Genomic DNA, 25,471 nt, shown 5'->3' on the forward strand with positions numbered 1-25,471 from the left:
TCATTATTTGAAAAAACTATGCGTTCGCCTCTGTTCCTAATAGTCTTTATTTCTTCTATGATTCTATAGTTTCTATTCGATTGTGTCCGAGTACTCAATACTTCTTCCTTGAGTTAGTTGCATTAGCTAAAAGTAGTGAGAATTTTTGCTTCCAATATTATGTCAAAATAATAAATTATTTTAAGCCATTTGATATTTTAAAATTTTAATATGCATTATAATAATTATAATTAGTAAGAAAAATCTAAAAAACTTGGCAATTATATAAAAATAATGAACACTTTGTATGAGTGTAGTGATTGACAATGAAAATCTATCACATAAAATTCTAAATTGTATATGTAGTTGACTTTGACTAAGGTCGTATTATGCGTAGAGGAATAAATACAAACGTCTTAATACTCATTTGTCCCCTCAGTTTGCTATCAAAACTTCTGTCATAAAGGTTAACAAACAATTAAATTGTTGAAAATATAAGAAAAAGATTTAAACTACATGGATAATATTAATAGAAAAAAACCATGAATAAAAAATTATAAAAAGTAAAATGAACCATTCTCCGTAAAATAAATGTAGCAGAGCAAATGAGACGAACAAAAATGAAATAATATCCACCGATTCAAGTGACGGAGGTAGTAGCTTTGGCTTAGTTTATGTTTGTTGAAAAATAGTTTCCATGCTACACGTTACAGGGTTGTAATTTTCAAAATTTTAATATCTTTGAAATTCTTGGTGTAAACTTGCCATATCTTTGCCCAATATTCCCAAAAGTATCAGGGAGACAAGAATAAAGAAGAGATAAGTGGAAAAAAAACCTGATATATTCTTCACCAAAAACCATTACACATTGCTGTAGCAGCAAGAATCATACAATGGTGCCCAAGGCCAATAAGGCAGTGTCTTTTCATTAATATTTGACATGAAATTTTACAGACTTACCTTCTGATTTGCCCTTGCAAGTCAGAAAACACCACTAAATCCAATCAGCAGCCCCCCAAAAATCAATAACGTGATCAACGAAAACAGGTCCAAATATATGCATGGCCAAGTAATTCGGCCATTCAGATGAAATCAAACACAAACCTAAACCTGTTTAATTACTCAGCCCCTAATTTCAAAGAACCGTCCTTCAAGAGTTTCATGCTTAGATTATTGAATCTTCCTCTTGAGTAATGTCGAGACGCCTTTCTCCAATCAGTTCCAGTTTTCATCATAGCAACAAATTCATCAAAGCTTATTTTGCCATCCTGCATGAATGAATCTTGTTTGAGGATTTCTGTATTGAATCAATGAATATGTGGAAATAAATGATAAAGTGAAGTTTTTTACCTTGTCCGTGTCCACCTCCTGGAAGATATCGTTGGCAACATTACTGCAATCATCAAGTCCATCTTCCATCAAGGCATTCTGGAGCTCTTCAGGTTCAATATAACCATTTCCATCTTTGTCGAAGTAGGAGAATGCTTTCCGAAGGTGTTCATCATTGGCCAATTTCTGCAAATGAAGGGAAACAGCAAGAAACTCTCCGTAGTCCAGAGTTCCTTTCCCAAAAGTGTCAACCTGCAGCCAATGAGCCGATAATATTTAGCTCAAAAAAAGACTTGTAAACATTCTATGGTGGACACTCTGAAAACTGCAAAAGATAACAAGTAACAAATGGTGGAGAGAGATCAACAAAGTTTACAAGCACTCATAGCTAGCTATACACTACTGTTCAACTTCTTGCTGAATGAAGAGCACTTAACAGCAGATTTCAGTGGTCTTGATTACTTTACACTTACCTTTCAAACAACCGACTCCAACCTGGATTATTTTGGTTGACTAGATTACAAAAATATCTAATTTTTTGACTAACTTGAAAACCTGAAGCCACAGGGAGTAGACTCCAGGAACTAAATGGTTACTACAGAAATTAATAGAGGTAACCAAGCAAAATATTGTCAACAAAAATTGCAGTTATCACCAAATTGGTTAGCCACCTATTCCACAAACAACTCAGCCTCAAGGTCCCACTCTCATCAAGCAAATCTTCAGCTGTGATTACACGTTGTCTAGACACACAAAGATAGAGCATAGGGCATAGGGCATAGGGAATAGGGAATAGGGCATAGGGAATAGGGCATAGGGCAGAACCAAGTATTTGAAAAGAAAAAAGTTTTACATTCTAAACACCCCGTATACAATATGTATACACAAAAAGGTACAGACAACTTCCTCCACTCCATTCAAGTATTACCCGAAGCATAGCATTGCATCAGATTTATCCAGGGATCCCATTTCTGTTCAAAGACTGACCATATAGTGAAAGCATCACAAACACATGGAAATGTACTCCTAGAAGCTTGAAAAAGTATATGTACATAAACAAAAACCATTTTTTCCATTTCATCTCTTTTCAGTGAGACAGAGAGTTCAATTCTTTATGAAAAGGTGGACATGATATCAGAAAACTAGGAGACTACACAAATATATTAAAGCACAGACATGTATCTCATCTCCTCTGAGTGAGAATGGGACTAGCAGTGCCATAGAAAGGAGGGAATGGAGTTGGGTTAACAGAAAATTAGAGTGAAATGGTGCTTACAGCTTCAATAAGCATCTGTACTTCAGACTCTCCAAGCTGGGAGCCATGCTTAAGAAGTCCAGCTTTTAGTTCTTCAACAGTCACAATTCCATCTTCATCTGTGTCTATCTTTTTAAACATTTCTTTGATATCTTCAACTTCTTCAGCAGACAAGAAATCAGCAATAACCTAGAACATAGTGTTGTCGAATTTGTTAGTAATAGAGCCAAAAATTTGGCAATAAATTGAGCTTCAGAAAAACAGCACACATACCCTCAAAGCTTTCCTCTTGAATCTATTCATCATGGCAAATTGCTTAAGCCTTGATTTCACAACATCTCCAAGAGGAACATTTGGAGCCTTTTTGGCATTTAGTAGCCATGAATGCTCTGTGAAGCATGTACCCATGTAAGTTAGCTGAGGAACCAACAGAAATGCAAGGAACTTATTCACTGATAAAAACGAAACGCTAAGAAAATTACTATATGGGAAAATTCACCATCAGAGCCAAAAGTTCTCAATTTTCAACTGAACTTTGAGATGACAACGGATTCTCTTTAAAAAAAATATTTAGACCTAGAATCAAACTATTTGAACGTAGTGGTGTATGTACAGGAATCCATGTGATTAAAAAAGAGATAGCAAGGGATAACTTTAAAATCATAAAAGAACCACAAGAGTACATAGGTTAATCACCAGACACAATCGTGATTAAATCAATCCAGTTTCCAAACCATAAACTGACTCTAATGATAAAGGGCAAAGGGTTTATAAGTCAAGGCAACTGCAACTCTCCAAGCATTTAATTACAGTCATAATTGTCAGAAGGATTCTGTCATGAATGACTAACTCAATACAAATTACGATAATATTCACATTTCAATACAATGTTTTTTATTCTTGATAGCAGATTCTTGTCCTACACCTTACATCTATCTCCATGGTTCACTCAAGCGGACATAAAGACTACACTACTCTTTAACTAATTCTGTTGCCAAAATGAGGTTAATTTGTATCAGGTCCTAATGAATTTTTATCTCATTTACAAAATTCTTATGGTAAAGAAAAAGATTAGTTGAATGACAATTGATCGAGATCAACTTAAATTAAGGAAAAACTGAGATGCAATCATACAATGATCTTTTCAATCATTAACTTCCTTGCACTACCATAACAATGTCAAAGCCTTAATCCCAACAATATAGGGGTGACTACATAAACCAAAACAAATCAGCAAGGGACATTAACTCCCTTGCACTAGTAGCTATTCAAAACTGCCTCATATAAAAATTTCAACAAATCAGAGAGATTTCAATTATTACTTCTGGCTACCACAATGGGCTATCACTCAGCTCTTGAGCATAACAAAGCACCACCAAACTCTGCAAAAAAGTATATGCTTCGAAGCTTTCGTATGAAATACCTCCACTCCAAGAAATCCAAGTAGATTGGTTCTCTGAGTTTTTTGCAGTACACATTATTCATAAACTAACAATCAAGTTTTCAGTTGTAAAGCCACATGAGAAATTGAGAAACAAAACCGACATAGAGGACATCTTTTCAGCACTAAAGTAATAAACTACATAACGAGCACATTTTAAGCATTTTTTTTCATTTGCAAACTAAAGGAATAATGTGATGAAATTCTAAACTGAGTTACCTTTTCGATGAATATCATTGTTCATAGGGTTACTTATGATATTGGATATAACTTTATGTGAAGTTCCATATGATGTTTGTTATCAAAGGTCAATCGAAACCAATCTCTTAGTTATCACTAAAAAAGGGTAATATTGCGTACATCTGACCTCCCAAACTTCACACTAGGATGGAGTCTCTTGATGACATTGGGGTGATGGGAGGAAATGGAATGCAATGAATATTACTTTATGCACAAATTTTAAACCCGTTGGATAAATTGATGCAAATACTATTGAAGTTAAAATAAATAATCAAGACTAGAAATAAGACATTGACATGACACTATGAAAGAATAAATAGTTGCGCAATTACCAAGTACTTGTTTTGCTGTTAGTCTTTTCTTTGGGTCAGGTTCCAGCATTTGTCTAACCAAACTCTTGGCACATTCTGAAATGTTTGGCCATGGATCCCTTTTAAAATCTATTACACCACGTAGAATGGCTTGTGCTACCCCTTGCTCAGACTCTACAAAAATAGTAATGCAAGAATTACAACACTACAAAATGGTCAAGTAGTAGTAGTGAGTAATGAAAAATGCTGCTTTGGTACAACAAAAGGAAAAAAAAACATGCGCAAATGCCGAGACAAATTAACAAGTTAGTGCAACTATAAAAGATATTACCTGCCCAAAATGGAGGAACTCCACATAATAATATATACAGAATAACCCCTGCACTCCATATATCAATTTCAGGACCGTAATTCCGTTTAAGCACCTCTGGAGCCATATAATATGGACTTCCCACAATTTCGGAAAACCGCTCACCTAAAGGGAAAAAGGGAGTGAGAAAACAAGATATTGGTTAGTTTCACTTTAAGGCTCACAAGTCACAACTAAAAAAGCATCAGACGGGAATCATAAGGAAGATCATTTACAAATAGGTACATAGAATAATCATAGAGTTAGTTCACTGCAGGAAAAGTGCAAAGTAGTTTTCGACCAAAATTCAAAACCATCAAGGGACATGTTATTGAGAATCAAACTCGTGTCTTCTCCTTCGAAAAAAGAAGTCCAGATTTCAGTTGATTCTGACTTTTATTTCTTGCATAGCATAACAGAGGTACATCAAAGTCTACAAGGATGTTTCAAACTCACCATCATAAGAAAAGATGGACTACAAGGATAGAATAGCTATTTCACGCTAATAATTTATTTGAACCATGCAAGATGAATCCCACATGAAATTGTAAAAGACCCAACAAAGAAAGACCAATAGTAACATGCTACTGCCTGAATGCATTGTGGTCTGTTAAGAATTTGTGACAAAACCCAGTTGAAAAAATCATGAAGTAGTATATGTTCCATCTTGTGCACCAAAACATACATCTTACCCAAACATTAGTGCAAAAGCACAGTACATTTCTATGCAAGAAGACCAGTTGAACAAATCATAAAGCAAGAAGTATATTCTATCTTGCGCACCAAAACATACATCTTTCCAGTCAAGTATGTATCAAGGAAAGGAATACAATGCTAAACATTCCAAAAAACGTTGCTCTACATTTCCAACACCGTTCAAGGTGTAGCATACTAGTATACTACATATACTTCCATGAAGGAAATGAAGAGATTGCAAGGGAATGAGAGTACTGCACAGTAAAAAAAGCTAGCATATTCTACAACTACAACCACAGATGCAGCGATAAGATTCTATGGGGATTAAGAGAACTAGACAAATCTAACTTCATGCATCTGCAATCCATCCATCACAATAGAAAAATACTTCAATATGTAAAGACATAACAAGAATTTCATCATACAGGACAAGTGTAGCATTAGGAAAAACATAAGCAACCATAATACAATAACTACTATGTTATCTCCATCACAGAGCACACTCCCATCTCTTCAAAACAATACAATGATGTCAAACCCTTAATCCAATGATATAGAATTCACTAAAACAATACTCTCTCTATCCCTCTCAATTTGCACCTCTTTTTATTTTTGTTTGTCACACTCATTTTGCACCTTTTCTTTTTGGCAATGACCCTACTTTCTTTCTTTAAATTTCATCCACACTTATTTTCTCTCTCCATCTTAACCCCTCCTTTCTATCATTTACTTGTTTTTTGTATTATTCTCAAACCAAATTTCATTTTTCACTAAATTTCACCCGATATAAATTGGTGGCAATCTCATAGGGATGGAGGGAGTAACTATCATGGTCAACATACTTAAAAAAACAAAAAAGGAAGCACCATGGTTATTTTTCTTATTAAAAAGATGTTATATAAACCCTTTGGAGTTCTCCTATCTTGCAAACTTCCAACAAAAATTTGTAATTTCTAACTAACTTTGACAACAGATTTGAGAGATTTTCCAACCTTACTTGCAATGATGTGCCAATCCCACAAAAAAAAAAAAAAAAAAAAAAAGAAACCAACACTACCATGAAATGGCAGATCACTATCGCATTCGCAAATGGCTAACTTGGGCAACTCCAAAATCAAGAAATGACTACACCTTTCTCATTGCACAATAAAAATCATTTAGTCTTCAAGTTCATAACACAAGTGAGCTTCTTTTCTACAATGATGGACACATTTACAAATCACCAATGGATGATAATCATTGAATACAGGCTATATTTCCGGTAAAATCAACCATCAATCCCCCATTAAAGAATACGAGAAGCCTAAAAGACTACCCAAAGCCTCTAGCAGTCTCAGATCCCCTTTTTCAGAAGACAAGAATCCCAAAACTCTTTCTTCAAATTAGCACTTCCTCCACAAAAAACCCATCTTGATTCCTGAACACTCCAACACTTAAATACAACAAAACATCTGGACAACCCAGGAAAAAAAGTACTGTAGGACAAATCTACTATAGAAGTAATAGCCATGACTAGCATTGCATCGACTGTAGCAAAACCTCAAATGAATTTCTACCCCAAAAACCATAAATTGAAAGAAGAACAATTAAGCATACAAACTTACACTTACCTTCTATTTTTCAACCCATATTATCGAAGAAAAACCGTATACCTGGTTTGAAGAATATGGAGAGACCAAAATCAATAGCTTTCAAAGGCGAATTCTCCTTCTTATTAGCAAACAAAAAATTCTCAGGCTTCAAGTCTCGATGAATAACTCCATGTTTATGACAAAGTTGCACCACTTCAAGAATAGTTCTAGTAACGGCAGCAGCAGCTCTTTCTGTATAATGTCCTCTAGCAACGATCCGATCAAAAAGCTCTCCTCCTTCACACAACTCCATTACTAAATGCACCGCATTATCATCCTCACAAGCTTCCTTCAAGCTCACAATACTTGAACTCTTAGGCAAATGTTTCATAATAGCAACTTCCCTCCTAACATCATCAATGTCGACAGCAGTACGAAGTTTCCGCTTGGAAATCGACTTACAAGCAAGCAATTCTCGTGTACCTTTATCAATACATAAGTAAGTAACCCCAAATTCACCTCGACCTAATTCTCTATCAACTAAATACTTCTCATCGATCGATTCCTTTGAAACATCCGGCAATACAGTGATCGATGAAGACGAAGATGACTTCTTAGCAGAAGAATTATGTTGGTTTTTATCTTTTCTCTTGGTATTATCTGATTGTTTGGATTTAACATCTTCCCTTGCAACAGCAGCTGGAGATCTGCAACAATTCCCCATAGATTTGAACAAATTAACAAAATGTTGGAAAGATAATCATAAACCCTAACCCTAACTCACATTATCAGGAATTAGAGGAAGTGAAATAGCAAACCCTAGAATAGTTACAGAAGAAAGAGAAAGTAGTAAGTGTGAAAGTGAAGAGAGTGTGAAGATGAAGGAGAAAGAGGAGAGAGAAATAATGGAAAGAGGAGAGAGAAAGTGAGGTGGTAACGGTTCAGACTTGTTTCAGATACTTTAGCTTTTTTTTTTTTCTTTTCTTTAGGGTTTGTAAATTGTATTGATAGTGTCCGAGTGTGACGTTTACGCCTAAAGTGGGGGTCATTGTTTTTTTTTTAAGTTTATTTTTGTGGTATTACTAGATAATGCCTCGTGTAATATATCGTTTAATTAATTTTTTTACATATTTGTATAAACTTAAAAAAATTAAAATTATGATTTTATGTTTTAAACATCTAAATAAATCCTATACTCATTAAAAAAATATTTTAAAAATTTTATAAATAATTGAAAAAAATAAAAATAAAATAAAAGTACATGATTTTCTAATGCATTAAATGTTGTGACCTAAAAAATAAAAAATCAATCAATAGAGATAATATTATAGTCATAATTAGTAAATAAAAAGTTAAGATATAAACATCAGCCATAACAATGACCTCATCACTAAATTTTGTAGGGAAAATTTTTATTGAAAAAGTGACACATAAGCAATTTTTAAAAGTAATGACATTAGTAGTGTTTTGTTTTAGTATTAATTATGGACTTTTTTAAAGTTTGTTTAATGTGTAAAATGAAATATAGTCAAGTGGAATTTTATTTGAATCATTTAATTACATATTTTTATAATATTAATTTTTTATATTTCCTCTAATTTAGAGCAAATATTTCATTTGGGAGGTGCAAAATATTAAAACAAGAAGAGAATCACAATGAAAGATGTCTATGATTACAAATTAGGTGGGTGCCACAATAAAAAGTTTTCACATATACAAATTAAAGAGAAACCATTACAAAAAGATGTTCACATATGTCAAAAATCCTATCAAATTTGTGGATAAGATTTTGAAAAAATGAGATTGATTGTATTTGGGATATCTTTGAAATATTACGAGAATTAAAAATTCTATTTTTATAGATCATATTGTAAGTGAAAATAAATAAATAAAAATATAAAATAAAATAAAACAATAATTCGTTATATTAGAAAATCTAAAAATAAAACATGTCTCATGTGAGAGAATACAAAATTGTAGACTTGAAGGAAATAGATAATGGAGAAATTAAAATTAGGGAAATGGCCCTACATATCCGAAAATTCATCTTTAGACAAGAGTTAGATGTGGAGACCATGTAACAATCATGTTCTTTGCTCACACTAGTCTTTTTGTCTTTTTTATAGTAGTTTTTTCTTTTTCATGTTTATTTAGAAAAATTTTTATTCTTTCTTTTAACTTTTTAATAATCATTTGTGAATTAATTTAATTTGCAAAGTATTTGAAATTTATTATATTTCCCTAATTTAATTTATACTATATGGATGTATCCTAATCATGATGGGTATAGTATAGGACACAAAATATATGCTACAATTGCCTACAATAGTATTATTATTACTTTATAATCTATCTATAATATAATAAGGGGGCGTTTGGTTGGGGGTATTAAGGAAAGGGAAAGGGAATGGAAATACCCCATTCCCTTTGATGTTGTTTGGTTCGCAGTTAGAATCATTCCCTTTCCCCATATTAAGGTTTTGGATTACCTAAAATGAGGTAATCCTCATTCCCTCCCTCCCCCTCCACTTTCCCATTCCATTCCCTTCCCCACAGCTGCTGCCTTCCCTTTCTCACTCGCGCCTCCTTCCTCACCATATTTCTCCTTCCTCGCGCCTCCATCCTTCCTGAACTGCGACGGCTGGGTTGATTTGGCCGGTGCTGGCGGCGGCTGCTCGGTTGAGGCTACGACGATGAGACAAGGAACAGATAAAGAGATTTGAAACTTGAAATAAAAACAAAACTTGAATTGAAGGTGGGTTGATTTGGTGGTGGGCCGTCGGCGTTGATGGGTCTGGTGGTCTTGATTTCACGTTCACCTGTTCACGGAAGCAGCAGTAGCAGCCAGCAGTGGCTTTGCGAAGTGCGAATAGGCGAACAACGAACTGATTCGCTCAGTGAACATCAGTGAGGGGTGGCGACTGATTTCACGTTCACCTGTTCACGCCTCGTTCATCTTCCTCAACTTCTCTTCTCTTCTTCTCAATCTCGATTTTGCTGCCTCCATTCTTCTTCGTGTTCTTGTTGAATCTGTGTTGTACCACCATTGATGAAAGCCTGCGTTTTTGATTCTTGTTGTAATTTCGTTTCTGTTGCGTTTTTGATTTTTGATGAATTGGATTTGTAGGATGAATTGGATTTCTGGGTTGTTCTACATAGATTTCTGTACCGCCATTGATGAACATCGTTTTGTTGTTCGAGTGAATTGAAGTTCTTCGCCATTGTTTTGTTCCTTTTCTGGGTTGTTCCTAATCTCTGTTGAAAGGGAATCAATTAATCCAACTTGAACCAAACAGTCACAAAGGGATTGATTCCGTTTCCTGAACACAACCAAACGACTAGGCTAAATTAGGGGAATCCATTCCTTTCTCCTTCATTCCCTTTCCTCATTCCATTCCGATTCCCTTGTGCGAACCAAACGCCCCCTAAAAGTATATATTGAATCACTTGCTAGTATAGCCATAATTGTTTTTCTATTTGTTAGTTGTTGTTAATTAAGGTAGGATTTATTGTAAATGTCAGTATATTATCGGACGAATACGAGGTGTACACATTTCATAAGGCAAAAAAAATACCATCTTGAAAGTCTGAAACCATGATATGACTATAGAAGGAAGGGTTCTAATGAATTATAAAGTGTGTACACCATTTTTAATTCATTAATGTGGGATAAACCATTCCAATAATTGAAGAAAATTAATTTTCTATAAGCTTTAGTCATGAAATATTGTTTTGAATATCGTTGCAACCACGTCACCGAAAAATAATTAATTAACAATTAAAAACTTTAATTACCTCTATTAGTCCTAATTTGATCGACATTAGTTATATTTGAGTCTTTGACATTAGTTATATTTTTTGTACATAATTGAGACACAAATCTTCTTGTTCCCCATTCTCCCTCGCTCAATTCCTCAACGGCAACGCCCTCCCTCACCCATGGCCACCTTCTTGTTCTCTTTTATGATCATCATTATTATTATACCTAGTGTATCACGTCCATAAGAAACTATAATTAGGGTTTGAGAAAAAAAGAAAAACGACAATCCATACTCATAAAAAAAATACGGCCAACGAGTCTCTCAACTAAAAAAATTCCTACATAAGTATTTATGCACATTATAATCTACACTAACCACAAAAAACTTAACACATCAAAATCAAATAAAGAGGGACTACACATTTTTTTTAGGGATAAGTAAACAAGTAAAAGTATGGGTGACATAGAAAAGGTACAATATGCAAGATGTTTTCATTAAAAAAAAAAATTGATGAAGAGAGGTTGTCTACTAACACTTGATGTAAGTTTGCAACAAAAGAAACTTTTTGTATGGAGTGAATCCCATTTAGGCTTTAGCTTTTTGTTGCTCAATCTTCATCTTTGAACAATGTAATCATATGTTGACTTCAATTTTATTCTTAGTTGGCAAATCAATTCTACTTGAATTTTGGGTGTGTATTTCTTATGTCCCACCAAATAAACTTTACAAATATTTAGTAGGAAAATAAAAAAACAGGTAGATTGGTAATTTATGAGAAAAAATAAGATAAATGTATAAATGAAATGAAAAAGTAAGTTAAAAGGATTTTTTTTAGCCTTGTATCTTATTGTTCTCGTGTTGATTTAGATCGTCGGATCGATTTTGATTCCGATGTTTTGGGTTGGTTTGAAATTAAATCTTGAGTTAATATTATTTTACGCATAATTTTAAATTCAATTTGAAGTTATGTCGAAGTAGAATTCAACTATAAAATTGTGTAATGTAAAATTATCGAGTCTGTTTTAAACCTATATTATTCGTAAATCAATCCACCAAATCAATCTAGCAATGTTTACATGTACTTAACTGTTACTCCGTGACTAATACTTTAATTAACACCAATATCATTTATCAACTCAACATTTTTTGTTGTTCCCAAAGTCAATTTGGACATTTTAGCATCTTGTGTACTTACCTAGTTACATTACACTCTATTCATTTACCCGCTATTTTAAAAGTAGAGGTATATCTTAACTTAATACACTCTTATTAAAATAAAATATTAAAAAGCTTATGTAGTATTGTATTGGTATTACGTTGCAATACTATATATGTAACTTTTTAGAAGACAAAATTATAAGAAACTATCTAATTTATACCCTCTTTTATAAAAAACTACCTTATGTAAAAGTTTTTGCAAAAAAACTACCTTATATAATACAATTCTTTGCAAAACACTACCTTTTTAACGGTTTTTAGCCTTTGACCGTTAAGTTTAACCCTTGACCGTCACGTGACAGTCACGTGATTCTTTAAACCCACCTTCTTCTTCATTTGATGAAGCTTCCATAGCTGATAAGCTTCTTCATTTGCAAAACCCAGTATTTCTCTCCCCTATTTTTTTCCAATATTCTTCCTTGATAAGCAGAATATTGATTTTTAATAAAATTAAAATTCAAACCCATAATTTTATCTAATTAAACATAAAATAACTCATTTGCTAACTTCTCTCACAAAACACCAAAAATTCATAAATTTTTAATCAGCCATTGTAATGTATATTTCAATAAATCTATAAAATATACTCCATATTATCCCTTTCCGAAGAAGAATTTAGAGTAAATAAAATTAAAATTCTAGAATAAACGAATTGTTAATTAACTCTTACAGAACATTAAAGATTATAGCTTTAAAACATCCATTGTAATCTATCCTTTAAAAAATTTATAAAACATACTCCATATTAGAAAATGAGGAAAAAAGAAGAATTTAGAGTAAATAAATCAAAATTCTAAAAACCCATTTGCTAATTCCACTTACATCAAAGATTCAATCTTTTTAACATTTAATGTAATATAACTCTGAAATAAATTCATAACATTAACAGCGTGAATCTGTCTCATAATCAGTTTTTCGGGTCAATTCCTTCTGCTCTTGGGTCTTTGTCTGAGCTCGATAATCTTAATTTGTCGGATAATCAGCCATGGAAGCTTCATCAAATGAAGAAGGTGGGTTTAAAGAATCACGTGATTGTCACGTTACGGTCAAGGGCTAAACTTAACGGTCAAAGGGTAACAATCGTTAAAAGGTAGTGTATTGTAAAGAATTGTATTATATAAGTTAGTATTTTGTAAAAACTTTTACATAAGGTAATTTTTTATAAAAGAGGATATAGATCAGGTAACTTTTTATAATTTTGCCTTTTTAGAAAAGTTGTAGCAATTTTAGGAGAGTTTACTTTATAAGTAAATACTACTATTAAATAAAATTTAAAAAGATTATACGATATTAGTTTTTTTGCCCCTTCAAAATAACACAATTTAACGCAAAAACAATCACATATTTAAATCAAAAGGTGCAATTCTAAAGGAATAGAAAGAGTACTTCTATTACGTTTACAAGATCACTTAGAAAGAATATACTTAGATTGCGTTTTAGAATAAACATTTCATTTAAATTGAAGTTTTCAATTACGAAATTAGAAGAATTCGAAAATGATAAGATATAGAATGTCATTCTCAAATTCTTATCTTTAACCACTTTTGTAACAATGGTGGACTTGGCTCAAATCCAAATTTGATTTTTATATTTTCCAAACACAAAATTTGAGTCAAATCTATATTTTCAAATGAGATAATTAGTTTGAAACATAGCATTATATAAAAATGAAAAAGACGATAATGCATTTATTTTTGTCCGGGCCTTTTTGACGCAAGATAGTTGTGCGGGTATAACTTGTTATTTGTCTAAGCAATTGTAGTTGTAGGAAACGGTAGTTATACAAATGTAATTACTAGATCGGATATTTACCTGTCTAATTAGCTTTAGAACATAATATTGTTCCATAAAAGTAGTAGTTATAATAGTTGTTGGCATATAATTTGTTTAATATAAGATATAAATTAAAGAAAATTCTAAACTGTTTGATTTTTGAACACTACAAGTTGTGACGTTTGGAAAAATAACTACTTATACCACTAAATGCTATTAAAACTATACTTAATCAAAAATTAATATTTTTAAAAAGTAACATTTCAGTCTCATTAAATTAATAAGACACTAACAACTACTTAAACTGCTATTAAAACTTCAACAATTATAAAAAAAAGACTCAAAATAATATGAGTTTTTAGTGTTCAAATCACTAATTTTCCCTTCACCGTCTTTAACATTATAGTGTTCTTTATTTTCTCAACATATGTCTCCCAAAATTTGTATAAAATTCGATTATCTCTGTTTCAAACATTGTTATCATAGGATAAATTATTTTTTGTTCAACAATATATATGGACATGTTCAATAGCAAAATATATAATCATATATATACTCTGTATAGATATGATACAATTCTAATTAATGCATTTCTTGAAGAATTAAAGAAAGCTAGTTTTAGGGTTAAAGGAATACTCGTTTTGTATTATTTCCATTGTAATTACAGCCCTAATTTATACAAACTCTATGAATTAATTAAGGAAATACAAAACTTGTGAAATCAGTAATTCTCTAATATATTGGACAAATTTGGGAAATTAATTATTTACTAAAACAGAAAAATATTCCCTAAGATCAGAGAATATATTCCCACACTCCCCCTCAAGTTAGGTTATGGGATTCCCAATACCTAACTTGGATAAAGTAGTTTCAAAGGCTTCAACAGAAACGGCCTTTGTGAGAATGTCAGCTAACTGATCTTCTGATCTTACGTGTGGAATGCTGATGATTTCCTTCTCCAATTTTTCTTTTATAAAGTGTCTGTCAACCTCCACATGTTTTGTTCGATCGTGTTGGACCGGATTTTTTGAGATATCAATGGCTGCTTTATTGTCGCAAAATAACTTGCAAGCTCCTGTTGGTGGAAAGTCGAGTTTGTATAAGAGTTTTCTTAGCCATAGGATTTCTGTTATTCCTTTTGCTACCCCTCTGAACTCTGCTTCTGCACTTGATAATGCGACTACCTTTTGTTTCTTACTCCTCCAAGTAACCAAGTTTCCCCCTACAAGAGTGAAATATCCAGATGTAGATTTCCTGCTGTCTCGATCGCCTGCCCAGTCAGCATCTGTGTAAGCTTCGAGATCAAGATGATGATTCTTACCAAAGAAGACTCCCCTATCACTAGTGCCTTTCAAGTATCTCAAGATTCTCATAGCTGCTTCTATATGTGGAGTTTGTGGTAGGTGCATGAATCGACTCACGACCCCAACGGCGTATGCTATGTCTGGTCTAGTGTGAGATAAATAGATCAATTTGCCTACCAGTTTCTGATACTTCTCCCTGTCAGCTGGCTCTCCTCCAGGAGTCGTCTGGAGTTTATGATTAGTTGCGATTGGTGTTTCTGCTGGTTTGCAGTCAATCATCCCTACTTCTGTTAACAGGTCTAAGACATATTTCTTTTGGTTAATGAAAATCCCTTTCTTGGACCGGAAAACTTCTATACCAAGGAAGTACTTTAAGTTCCCCAAGTCCTTCATCTCGAACTCCATGAATAGTTTCCTCTTAAGCTCATTTATCTCCCTTTCATTGTTCCCCGTTATTACCATATCATCTACATAAATGATAAGACATGTGATCTGACCATCGTCTTTTTTTAGGAATAGGGTATGGTCGGAATGGCTCTGTTTATACCCAAATTTCTTCATTGCTGCGGTGAACTTACCAAACCAAGCTCTTGGAGACTGTTTCAAGCCATACAATGCCCTTTTAAGTCTACATCCTTCTCTTGGAGCGAATTCATCCGAGAAACCTGGCGGAGCATCCATATATACTTCCTCTTCGATCTCGCCATGTAGAAAAGCATTCTTTACATCGAACTGGTAGAGAGGCCAATCTTTATTTGCAGCTATGGAGAATATGACCCTGATGGTATCTATTTTGGCAACCGGAGAGAAGGTTTCGGAGTAATCAATCCCGTAAGTTTGTGTGTATCCCTTTGCCACAAGACGAGCTTTGTATCTCTCAATGGTTCCATCTGCATGATACTTTATTGTAAAATCCCATTTGCATCCAACCAGTTTCTTTCCTTTGGGTAGCATACACTTTTCCCATGTGCTGTTTTTCTTTAAAGCTGAGATTTCATCTACCATTGCCTCTTTCCACCTTGGATTTCGGAGAGCTTCTTCAGTACTCTTAGGCAAGGAGCTTGAGTATAGGCTGGTCTGGAATGCTACAGCTATTTGTGCCAAGTTACTCACCTCTCGGTTGATAGGATACCGAGATCTCTGTGATTCGAACTCTGGATCATATCTTTTTGGAGGAATACCCCTTTTGCTTCTTGGAGGTAGTTGGTATCTGCAGGGTGAATTAGCAAAAATAGATATGTCATCATTAGTTTGAGGTTCAGGTTCAGTTAATACCTCTTGAGACTCACAGACAACTTCTTGATCATGAGATGCTTCAGACAAGGTAGGAAGGGTCTGAGGAGAAAGTAAAACTATGTTTTCCGTAGCAATATCTGTGGGATTACCTACTTGCTCTTTGGGGTTCGAATCATCAGTTACAGAATATGTAAGCCAGCTCAAGTCATCACATGTAGTCTCCCCCTGAGGACGAAGCTGGGAGTAAAAGTAGGAATGTTCAAAGAAGTCACAATCCATTATGGTATACATCTTATTTTGAACCGGTATCCCTTCTGATTAGTACCATAGCCCACAAAGAGACACTTAACAGCCCGGGGTTCAAGTTTGGTTCGAGCAGGTTTAGGTAGATGAACATACACAACACACCCAAAAACTCGAGGGGGTAAAGAATGGAAAGATGGGATAGTAGTGTGAGTACAAAGGACCTCCAAGGGAGTTCGGAAGTTGAGAATTTTTGAGGGTAGTCGATTGGTGAGATAGGTAGCAGAGGCGATGGCTTCAGGCCAAAAATAAGGTGGGACATGGGCTTCAAACATAAGGGCTCGACTTATTTCAAGAAGAGTACGATTTTTCCTTTCAGCTATGCCATTTTGTTGGGGTGTGTGGGAACAAGAAGTTTGGTGAATAAGACCATGGGTGGTAAAGAAATCTTTCATGTGATGGTTCATGTATTCTCCCCCATTATCAGATCGAAGTATTTTAGGCTTAGCATTAAACTGTGTGACAATCATATTATAGAACTTGACAAAGACATCAAAAACCTCATATTTGTGTTTCAAGAAATATATCCAACACATTCTAGTACAATCATCAATAAATGAAACAAAATATGAGTAGCTGTGGTTTCTAAAATCAGGAGCAGGTCCCCAAACATCAGAATGTATTAAAACAAACGGTTCATGACTATGATGAGAACTAGGAGAATAAGAATGTTTGTGACTTTTTGCAAGAACACATGCTTCACAGTCCAAGACTACAGTACTTTTAGCTAATGACGGAAAGAGACGTTTCAGATACCCCAAAGATGGATGACCTAGACGTCGATGCCAGGTCCATAACTGATGATTAGGGAACCCATGAGCAAGCAAAGTGTGACCCGTTTGAATCGCCTCGTCCACATAGTACAAACCGTCTCGTTCAGTACCACGACCAATAATCTTCCCTGTCTGGGCATCCTGCACAACACAACCAGAGGAAGACATAAGCACAGTACAATTTAATTCCCGAGTCAACTGGCTAATTGATAATAATTTGTGAGATAGACTAGGAATTAAAAGACAATTTTTAATTTTTAGCGACGAAGAAATGGTAACAGGCCCAGATTGATCAACACTCACACACTCCCCATTGGCTGTTTGGATATAGGTTCGGGTTTTTGGGTTAGTGAGTAAAAGGTCGGAGGGATCAAAGGTCATGGTATCGGTGGCCCCGCAATCAAAAATCCATTGGGAGGAAGTACTAGGTTTACATAAGAGGCCTAATTTATGTGGGTTACATGGGTTGTTGGGCTTAGGGGGTTTATAAATGGGCCGGATAGTGTCTAAGGTATTAGGGTTTTGGGGTTGTGGTATATATAAGCAAGTGGGGGAGTGTTTTGTTGTGGGTTTTGGGTCTTTCTGAGTTCCTTCTAGATCTTTCCCTTCTTCTCTCTCTTTTGGGTTGTTTCCTTTTCTCTGTGCTGTTTCACCTTCAACGCCATTGTTGCCCTCTCTTGTTTCTGTACAGTGGGTTGGTGTGCTGGTAATGGGTGGTAAGCCGGTGACCAAGTGAGCCTTGCCGCCGGTCTGGTTCAACTGGGCCTTGGTGGCGGCTCTACGTTGTCGGTGCTCCTCCCACCACTCCGGGTAGCCTTTTAACTTGAAACAACCATCCTTTGTGTGACGGCTTCCTCCACAGTAGCTACACTTAAGGTGAGTTTTGTCTTCCTTGTCACGCCGGTATGATGTTTCTGACCGGTATTGTTTAACGGCCAACCCACTCCCAATTTCTGAGGGATGTTTTCCCGATGATGAAGCGTGGATCATAATTCCTCGCCTTGAGATTTCACGCCTAATTGTGGCATATGCAATTTCAACTGTTGGAAGTGGCTCTTGATTCAATAGATCCCTCTTTTCTTTGTCAAATGTATCATTGATTCCGGCCAGAAATTGAAACAATCGTTGTTTTTGAATAAAGGTATTGAAGATTGTGATATCTTCAGTATGTTTCATGGGATTTGGTTGTCTTCGATCTATCTCCTTCCAAATCGTGGTCAATTTTCCATAAAAAACCTCTATTGGGTCTCTGTCTTGCTTTATGTTGTTGGCTTGAGAACTCAGATCAAAGATCTGGAGTTCATCCCTTCCACTGTTCAATAGAATTTCGATCCCCTTCCATAGATCCCTTGCAACGGTATAATCTAAGAACTGGTTTATGAGATCTGTATCAATGTTTGAAATAATCCATGATAGGACTATTGAATCCTTCTGCTTCCATGTTTGGTAATTAGGGTCTGTGATATTAGCAGGTTCGTCTATGATGTGGCTGAGACGTCCTCTGCACTCTAAGGCTATTTGCATCATTTTGCACCAGGTTGTGTAATTTTGGTAATTTAACTTTTCGGCCAATTTTGATTCTGATGGTATGGTTTCTAGGTTTGTGTTTGGTTTGTTTAGTTGCTGAAACAGTTTTAACATATGTTCCATCTGTTCCATGGTTATGAGTTGGTTTGGGTTTGTTTCTGCCATTGTTACAGGTAAGTTTTGAGGGTAAAGGATGATGCTGAACAAAGGTTAATCCCAGATTAAACCTTACAGCTCTGATACCATGAAGAATTAAAGAAAGCTAGTTTTAGGGTTAAAGGAATACTCGTTTTGTATTATTTCCATTGTAATTACAGCCCTAATTTATACAAACTCTATGAATTAATTAAGGAAATACAAAACTTGTGAAATCAGTAATTCCCTAATATATTGGACAAATTTGGGAAATTAATTATTTACTAAAACAGAAAAATATTCCCTAAGATCGGAGAATATATTCCCACATTTCTTAGGCGGAATAATATCGAAATCACATTATGCCCCAATTACATATTTACATATATGATTAAAAAAAAAAACTATTTAGCTCATAAATTATAAATATCAGTACATTTATACTTATTTTTAATTTTATATATTTTAAAACTAAGAAGTATGTAGTGTACGTTCGGCACATACAAGTCATATTATAAGTCATATCATAAATATGTGATAGAACATTAACAAATGAAATATCATCACTTATGGTGGAATTTGAATATGATCACAAACTTTTACTCTAAATTAATAATCTTTGAGTGGCTGGTGTGATTCCGATTAGGCTAGTTGCCCTCTTGCTCATCGTTCCTTGTCTGGTTGGTTGGTTTTCTTGGGTCGTTCTCCTATTTTTAGGTCTTCAGCTAAGACAAAATACGATCAATGGCAGCGATTACTTGTGAGCTCAAATGGTTGAAGGACTTGTTGTTGAGTTTGGGAGTGCAACACTCAAAAGCTATGAAACTCTATTGTGATGGTCAATCTGCATTGTATTTGGCTAAAAATTCAGTGTTTCATGAACGCACCAAACACATTGAGGTTGATTGTCACTATTTGCATGATGCCATTCAAGACGGTACTATAAATCCTTCTCATATTCCTACTACTTCTTAATTGGCAGATATCTTCACGAAGGCTTTAGGTCAAAGTCAGTTTTTCTCTCTTCTCCGCAAGTTGGGCATTTGTAATCTCCATGCTCCAACTTGAAGGGGTGTTCGGTTTAGTATTGTAGTATTATCTTGGGCCTTTGTAATATATGTAGTTAATGAGCCCATCTTTATTAGTTGTATATAAATTCATCATTCTTGTAATTCAATAGTAGGGTTTTTATTATGTCACCAAACTTTACAATTACGCACATTTGTACATATTTTTAATTTCATACATAAAATAATTTTCATATATATTTTAAAACTTAAAAGTATGTAATGTATATATGGAACATACAAATCATATTATAAGTTATATCATAATATCATAAGTATGTGATAGAAGGTCAACAAATGAGATATCATCACTTATAGAGGAATTTGAATATGATCACAAACTTTTATTCTATCTTAATAAATTTTGTAAAAACAATTTTTTTTTAAGGAATGTTGCTTTATAAGTCTCCAATCTCCATTATTATTGTATCGTACGACTTAAATCGTATACAATAGTATAAATTATCTGAAGTGAAAGCTTTAAAAAATAAACACTCAACAATTTTTTAATATTTAGTTTTGATATTACTTGACTGAAAATGACAATATGGTTAAAGTTAGTATATGTAAGAAAAAATTACACACCATCCATTAAAATATTATGATTAGAAATTTTATTAGGATCATTTTCATTCTCTTTTTACATGTAGCTATCAGGGATGGATTGTCATGTACAAGCACAATAATTTCAAAGTAAGACAGAAGAAATATAAAAACACTCCATATATTTATGATTCAATGAATTTGCTAACCCAAATATACAATAGCCATATACACTAATTAGCCATTTTTTGTTTCTGAAAAATAATAACCTAACTAGGTCTTGAAATACATATATATATATATATATATATATATATATATATATATATATATATATATATATATATATATATATATATATATATATATATATATATATATATATATATATATATATATATAGGGGAGGGATCCAATGAGAAGGGGTATGAAAATGAGAAGGGTGAGAAGGATTTTGAGCCGTTGATTTCTCAAAGATCTAATGGTCTAGATATCAAGCCGGAAAAAATAGGGCAAAAAAAAAAAAGCCGGAAGAACACAAGCGCCTTCTCTCTTCCAAGCTATACTCTTCGAAAAACCTTCAAAACCTTCGAAAAACCTTTGATTTCTTCTGCGAAATCTTCCTCTTCTATTGAATTAAGGTATGCAAATTAGAAATTTACCATTTTATAGTTTTTATTTTTCGATTTGTTTTGATTCATTTTTTAGTTTTCGTTTTCTTCTGCGAAAATTTCCTCTTCTCTTGATTACTTAGTCTGTCAAAAATCTTTACTTGTTTTCGTTTTCTTATGTGTACCTTTTACAAATTCAGATTTGTTTTGATTGATTTCTTAGTTTTTCATTTTCGTTTTCGATTTAGTATCTTCAAAACTGAGAGTCAGATTTTCATTTTCGTTTTTCTTTGTTGATTTTGATTTACAGACTCAGATCTTGATGTGAATCTTCTTGTTGATTTTGATTAACAGACTCAGATTGAGATACTATGGAAGATTTACAAAAAGTGCTAAATGTGGAAGATTCACCAAAAACTTCCAACAATGAAAAAGAATTGTCAGAAGGTAATGTTATTATGTTCTTCAAAAAAAAAATACTAAGTTATGATTGTGCATATTTTGATTTCGTTTTTTTGTAATATTGAAAATCTTTGTTGCCAAGGTGAATGCTACTATGTTCTTAGAAAAAGATACTATGTTGTGATTAAAAGTTACTATGACTGTGTATAGCTACTGTGTTCTGTTTTGAAATTTTGAAAAATATTTGTTGCCAAGGTGAATGCTACTATGTTCTTAGAAAAAGATACTATGTTGTGATTAAAAGTTACTATGACAATGTATAGCTACTGTCTTCTCTTTTGAAAGTTTTGAAAATCTTTGTTGCCAAGGTGAATGCTACTATGTTCTTAGAAAAAGATACTATGTTATCATTAAAAGTTACTATGACTGTGTATAGCTACTGTGTTCTGTTTTGAAATTTTGAAAAATATTTGTTGCCAAGGTGAATGCTACTATGTTCTTAAAAAAAGATACTATGTTGTGATTAAAAGTTACTATGACGATGTATAGCTACTGCCTTCTTTTTTAATTTTGGAAAAACTTTGGATTGTTATACAGGGACTCAAACTCCAAGAACTATTACACAAGTTACCCCAAATGGTTCAACCCTGTGGATTCCTCATTGTGAGTTTGATAAAAAGCCATTTGTTGGTATGGCTTTTGAAAACTTAGAGAAAGCCTTAGATTTTTATGGTAAATATGCTGAAATTTGCGGTTTTGATATACGTTCATCTACTACCTACAAAAAAAAGGGTATTGTTTTTTTAAAATATTTTGTTTGTAGTAGGGAGGGTATCATAAAACCTAACCCTAAGAAAAGTGCAGATGTTGTTGCACGTTATAAGAGATCAACCAAAAGAATTGGTTGTAAAGCTAGATTGATTTTGAAATATGACATAGCGAAGAGAACATACCATGTTTTAAAATTCGAAGAGGCGCACAATCATTGTCTAGTTAGCCCTACATCGCGTCAATTTTTATTGGGTAATAGGAAAATGACTTTGTTGCACAAAAATTTCATATCTAAGAATGCACGGGTTAATATAGGACCGGTCAAATCCTTTAGATTGTTTAAGGAAAATGTCGGGAGTTATGAGAATGTGGGAGTGACAATGCAAGATTTTAAGAATTTCCATAGGGATTTGAAAGCATATATCAAAGGAGATGATGGGAAGATGTTGATCGAGAATTTTATCAGAAAAAGAGATATTTACACGGGGTTTTATTTTGATTATGCTTTAGATGAGGAGGACCACATATCACGTTTATTTTGGGCCGATGCGATAAGTAGAAAGAATTATTGTTTATTTGGAGAAATGGTTACTTTTGATTGTACTTATAACACCAATAAGTATAGCATGGTTTTAGCCCCTTTTACCGGAGTAGATCATCATAAGTCTTGTATTACATTTGGTATAGGTTTATTAGCTAAGGAAGATAGTGAATCTTTTGAGTGGTTATTTAGAACTTTTTTACATTGTATGGGGGAGTGTATGCCAACATATTTGATAACTGATCAAGACCCTGCAATGAAAATTGCGATTAAAAATGTATTTCCACACACAATACACAAACTTTGCATGTGGCACATCATGAGTAAAGTGACTGATAAAGTTGGACCGGAATTGAACAAAAATGAAGATTTTTTGAAAGAATTAAATGGGTGTGTGTGGAATATTGATCAAGAAGAAGATGAATTTGAAGAAAAATGGGAGGGAATTATGACCAAATACAATCTTCAAACAGATAAATGGTTTACTAGTATATTTAGTATACGAGATCAATGGATACCCGCATATTTTAGGGATATCCCATTGGGGGGGATTTTGAGAACTACATCCCGATCGGAAAGTGTTAATAGTTTCTTCAACCACTTTTCAAACCCTCACATGACACTTGTTGAATTTTATATGAGTTATGAAAGTGCAATGGATGCACAGAGGTACAAACAAGATAAGCTCAATGCTGAATCACTTCACACAAACCCACAATATAAAACACCATTGCCGATTGAAAAACATGCCGGTGAAGTCTATACTAGAAAAATTTTTTTTCTTTTTCAAAATGAAGTTTATAAGTCTTGTTTCAAAACTTATATTCAAAGTATTGAAAAGAATGAAAGTGTGGAAAGTATAACTGTTTTGGACTCAACGGTAAGTAAGATGTACAAGGTGAATTTTATACTGGGAAGTTCGATTGACGAGTTGAAGGTAGATTGTGATTGCAAGTTATTTAAACGGATAGGAATATTATGTTCCCATGCGATTTGTGTTATGAGTGCAAGACAAATAACACAAATACCAAAGCAATATGTTTTAGATCGTTGGACGAAGCTAGCATTAAAGAAGCCTATTTTTGATTTGCATGGGAATCTGATTGAAGAGAGCAAAAAGTGTAACAACGTGGGGAAGTTGTTGGGGGAAGTTTGGTGTGAAATATTCAATTGTGTAGGTTTAGCTCAACGGAGTGAGAGTGATTTACAATCACTTTTACAAAACCTAAAAGATATTAGTAGAAAATTGGAGGAAAGTGATGATGTGAGGGTGGACATTACTAAAGAGCAACAAATCGAATTGTTAGTAGGCACAAGTTCATCTTCGACAATGGAAATACAAAACCCAATCCAATCAAAGAACAAAGGAAAAAGGCAAAGAATAATTGGGGAAAAGGAACAAACTATTGAGCAAAGCAAGAAGCCCAAAAGAAAGTGCAAAACTTGTGGTAAATTTGATTATCATGATAGTCGAAATTGCCCATCAACAAAAGATACCCCACTTAAGGTATAAAATATATATAATTTGCTTATATTATATTGTATCCTTATTAAATAGTTTGATTATGTAAATGAAAGTGCAAAATTTTTGTTATGCAGGAAAATTGATGCTGAAGAACAGATAGATAAAGAGATTATATTAAGATGACTATGGATAGCTACTGTCTTTTGTTTTGTAATTTTGAAAAATCTTTTGTTGCAAAAATGAATGCTACTATGTTCTTAGGAAAAGATACTATGTTGTTATTAAAAGTTACTATGACAATGTATAGCTACTGTCTTCTGTTTTGTAATTTTGAAAAAACTTTTGTTGCAAAAGTGAATGATACTATGTTCTTAAGAAAAGATACTATGTTGTGATTAAAAGTTACTATGACAATGTATAGCTACTGTCTTCTGTACATTTGACTGGTTATGCACACGGATGTTCTGCTGGATTCATAGCATCCTCCTTACTAGTGGATGCACAAGGTTTAGGAACATCAGCTGTTACTGCAATTTTAGGATTCCTACATGCTGCTAAATTTGCCCATTAAACATGGCGGTTTTCTGGTCAATTGATAAACCTTTATTTTTTCTCACCCACTTCGACATGTGCCCAAATTGTTTACATTTGGAGCACCATAACGGGAGCCAATCATACTCGACATGCTGAGTTACCAAATAGGCATTGTGGTTCATCTATTTTTTTTATATGACATCTTTGCATCCAACGGTTTGATAACGAATGCTTCTTTATCAAATAGAATTCCGGTCATACTACATGCTCTCTCTTGTTCCTCTTATGAATTGAGTCTAACCAAGAAAACTCCTTAGTTTACCATACAGGGGGGCG

The 25,471-nt window shown here is 33.8% G+C and overlaps 2 protein-coding genes across 2 annotated transcripts; one reads left to right on the top strand and one right to left on the bottom strand.

The window, feature by feature from the left end:
* Nucleotides 1-803: 803 nt before the first annotated feature.
* LOC130804740 (calcium-dependent protein kinase 13-like) lies at nucleotides 804-8,153 on the bottom strand. The gene is made up of 7 exons (XM_057669297.1): nucleotides 7,253-8,153; nucleotides 4,887-5,030; nucleotides 4,577-4,729; nucleotides 2,837-2,952; nucleotides 2,585-2,752; nucleotides 1,330-1,560; nucleotides 804-1,247 (listed from the first exon to the last, which is right to left on the bottom strand). Exons 1-7 carry the CDS (start codon nucleotides 7,893-7,895, stop codon nucleotides 1,098-1,100), a joined length of 1,605 nt encoding a protein of 534 aa, XP_057525280.1. The 5' UTR covers nucleotides 7,896-8,153; the 3' UTR covers nucleotides 804-1,097.
* A 13,413-nt stretch (nucleotides 8,154-21,566) lies between these two features.
* LOC130804554 (protein FAR1-RELATED SEQUENCE 5-like) lies at nucleotides 21,567-25,172 on the top strand. The gene is made up of 3 exons (XM_057669021.1): nucleotides 21,567-21,869; nucleotides 22,422-24,643; nucleotides 25,023-25,172. Exons 1-3 carry the CDS (start codon nucleotides 21,794-21,796, stop codon nucleotides 25,170-25,172), a joined length of 2,448 nt encoding a protein of 815 aa, XP_057525004.1. The 5' UTR covers nucleotides 21,567-21,793.
* Nucleotides 25,173-25,471: the final 299 nt, after the last annotated feature.

This window comes from Amaranthus tricolor, chromosome 17 (genome assembly GCF_026212465.1).
Source record: "Amaranthus tricolor cultivar Red isolate AtriRed21 chromosome 17, ASM2621246v1, whole genome shotgun sequence".
Classification (NCBI taxonomy): domain Eukaryota; kingdom Viridiplantae; phylum Streptophyta; class Magnoliopsida; order Caryophyllales; family Amaranthaceae; genus Amaranthus; species Amaranthus tricolor.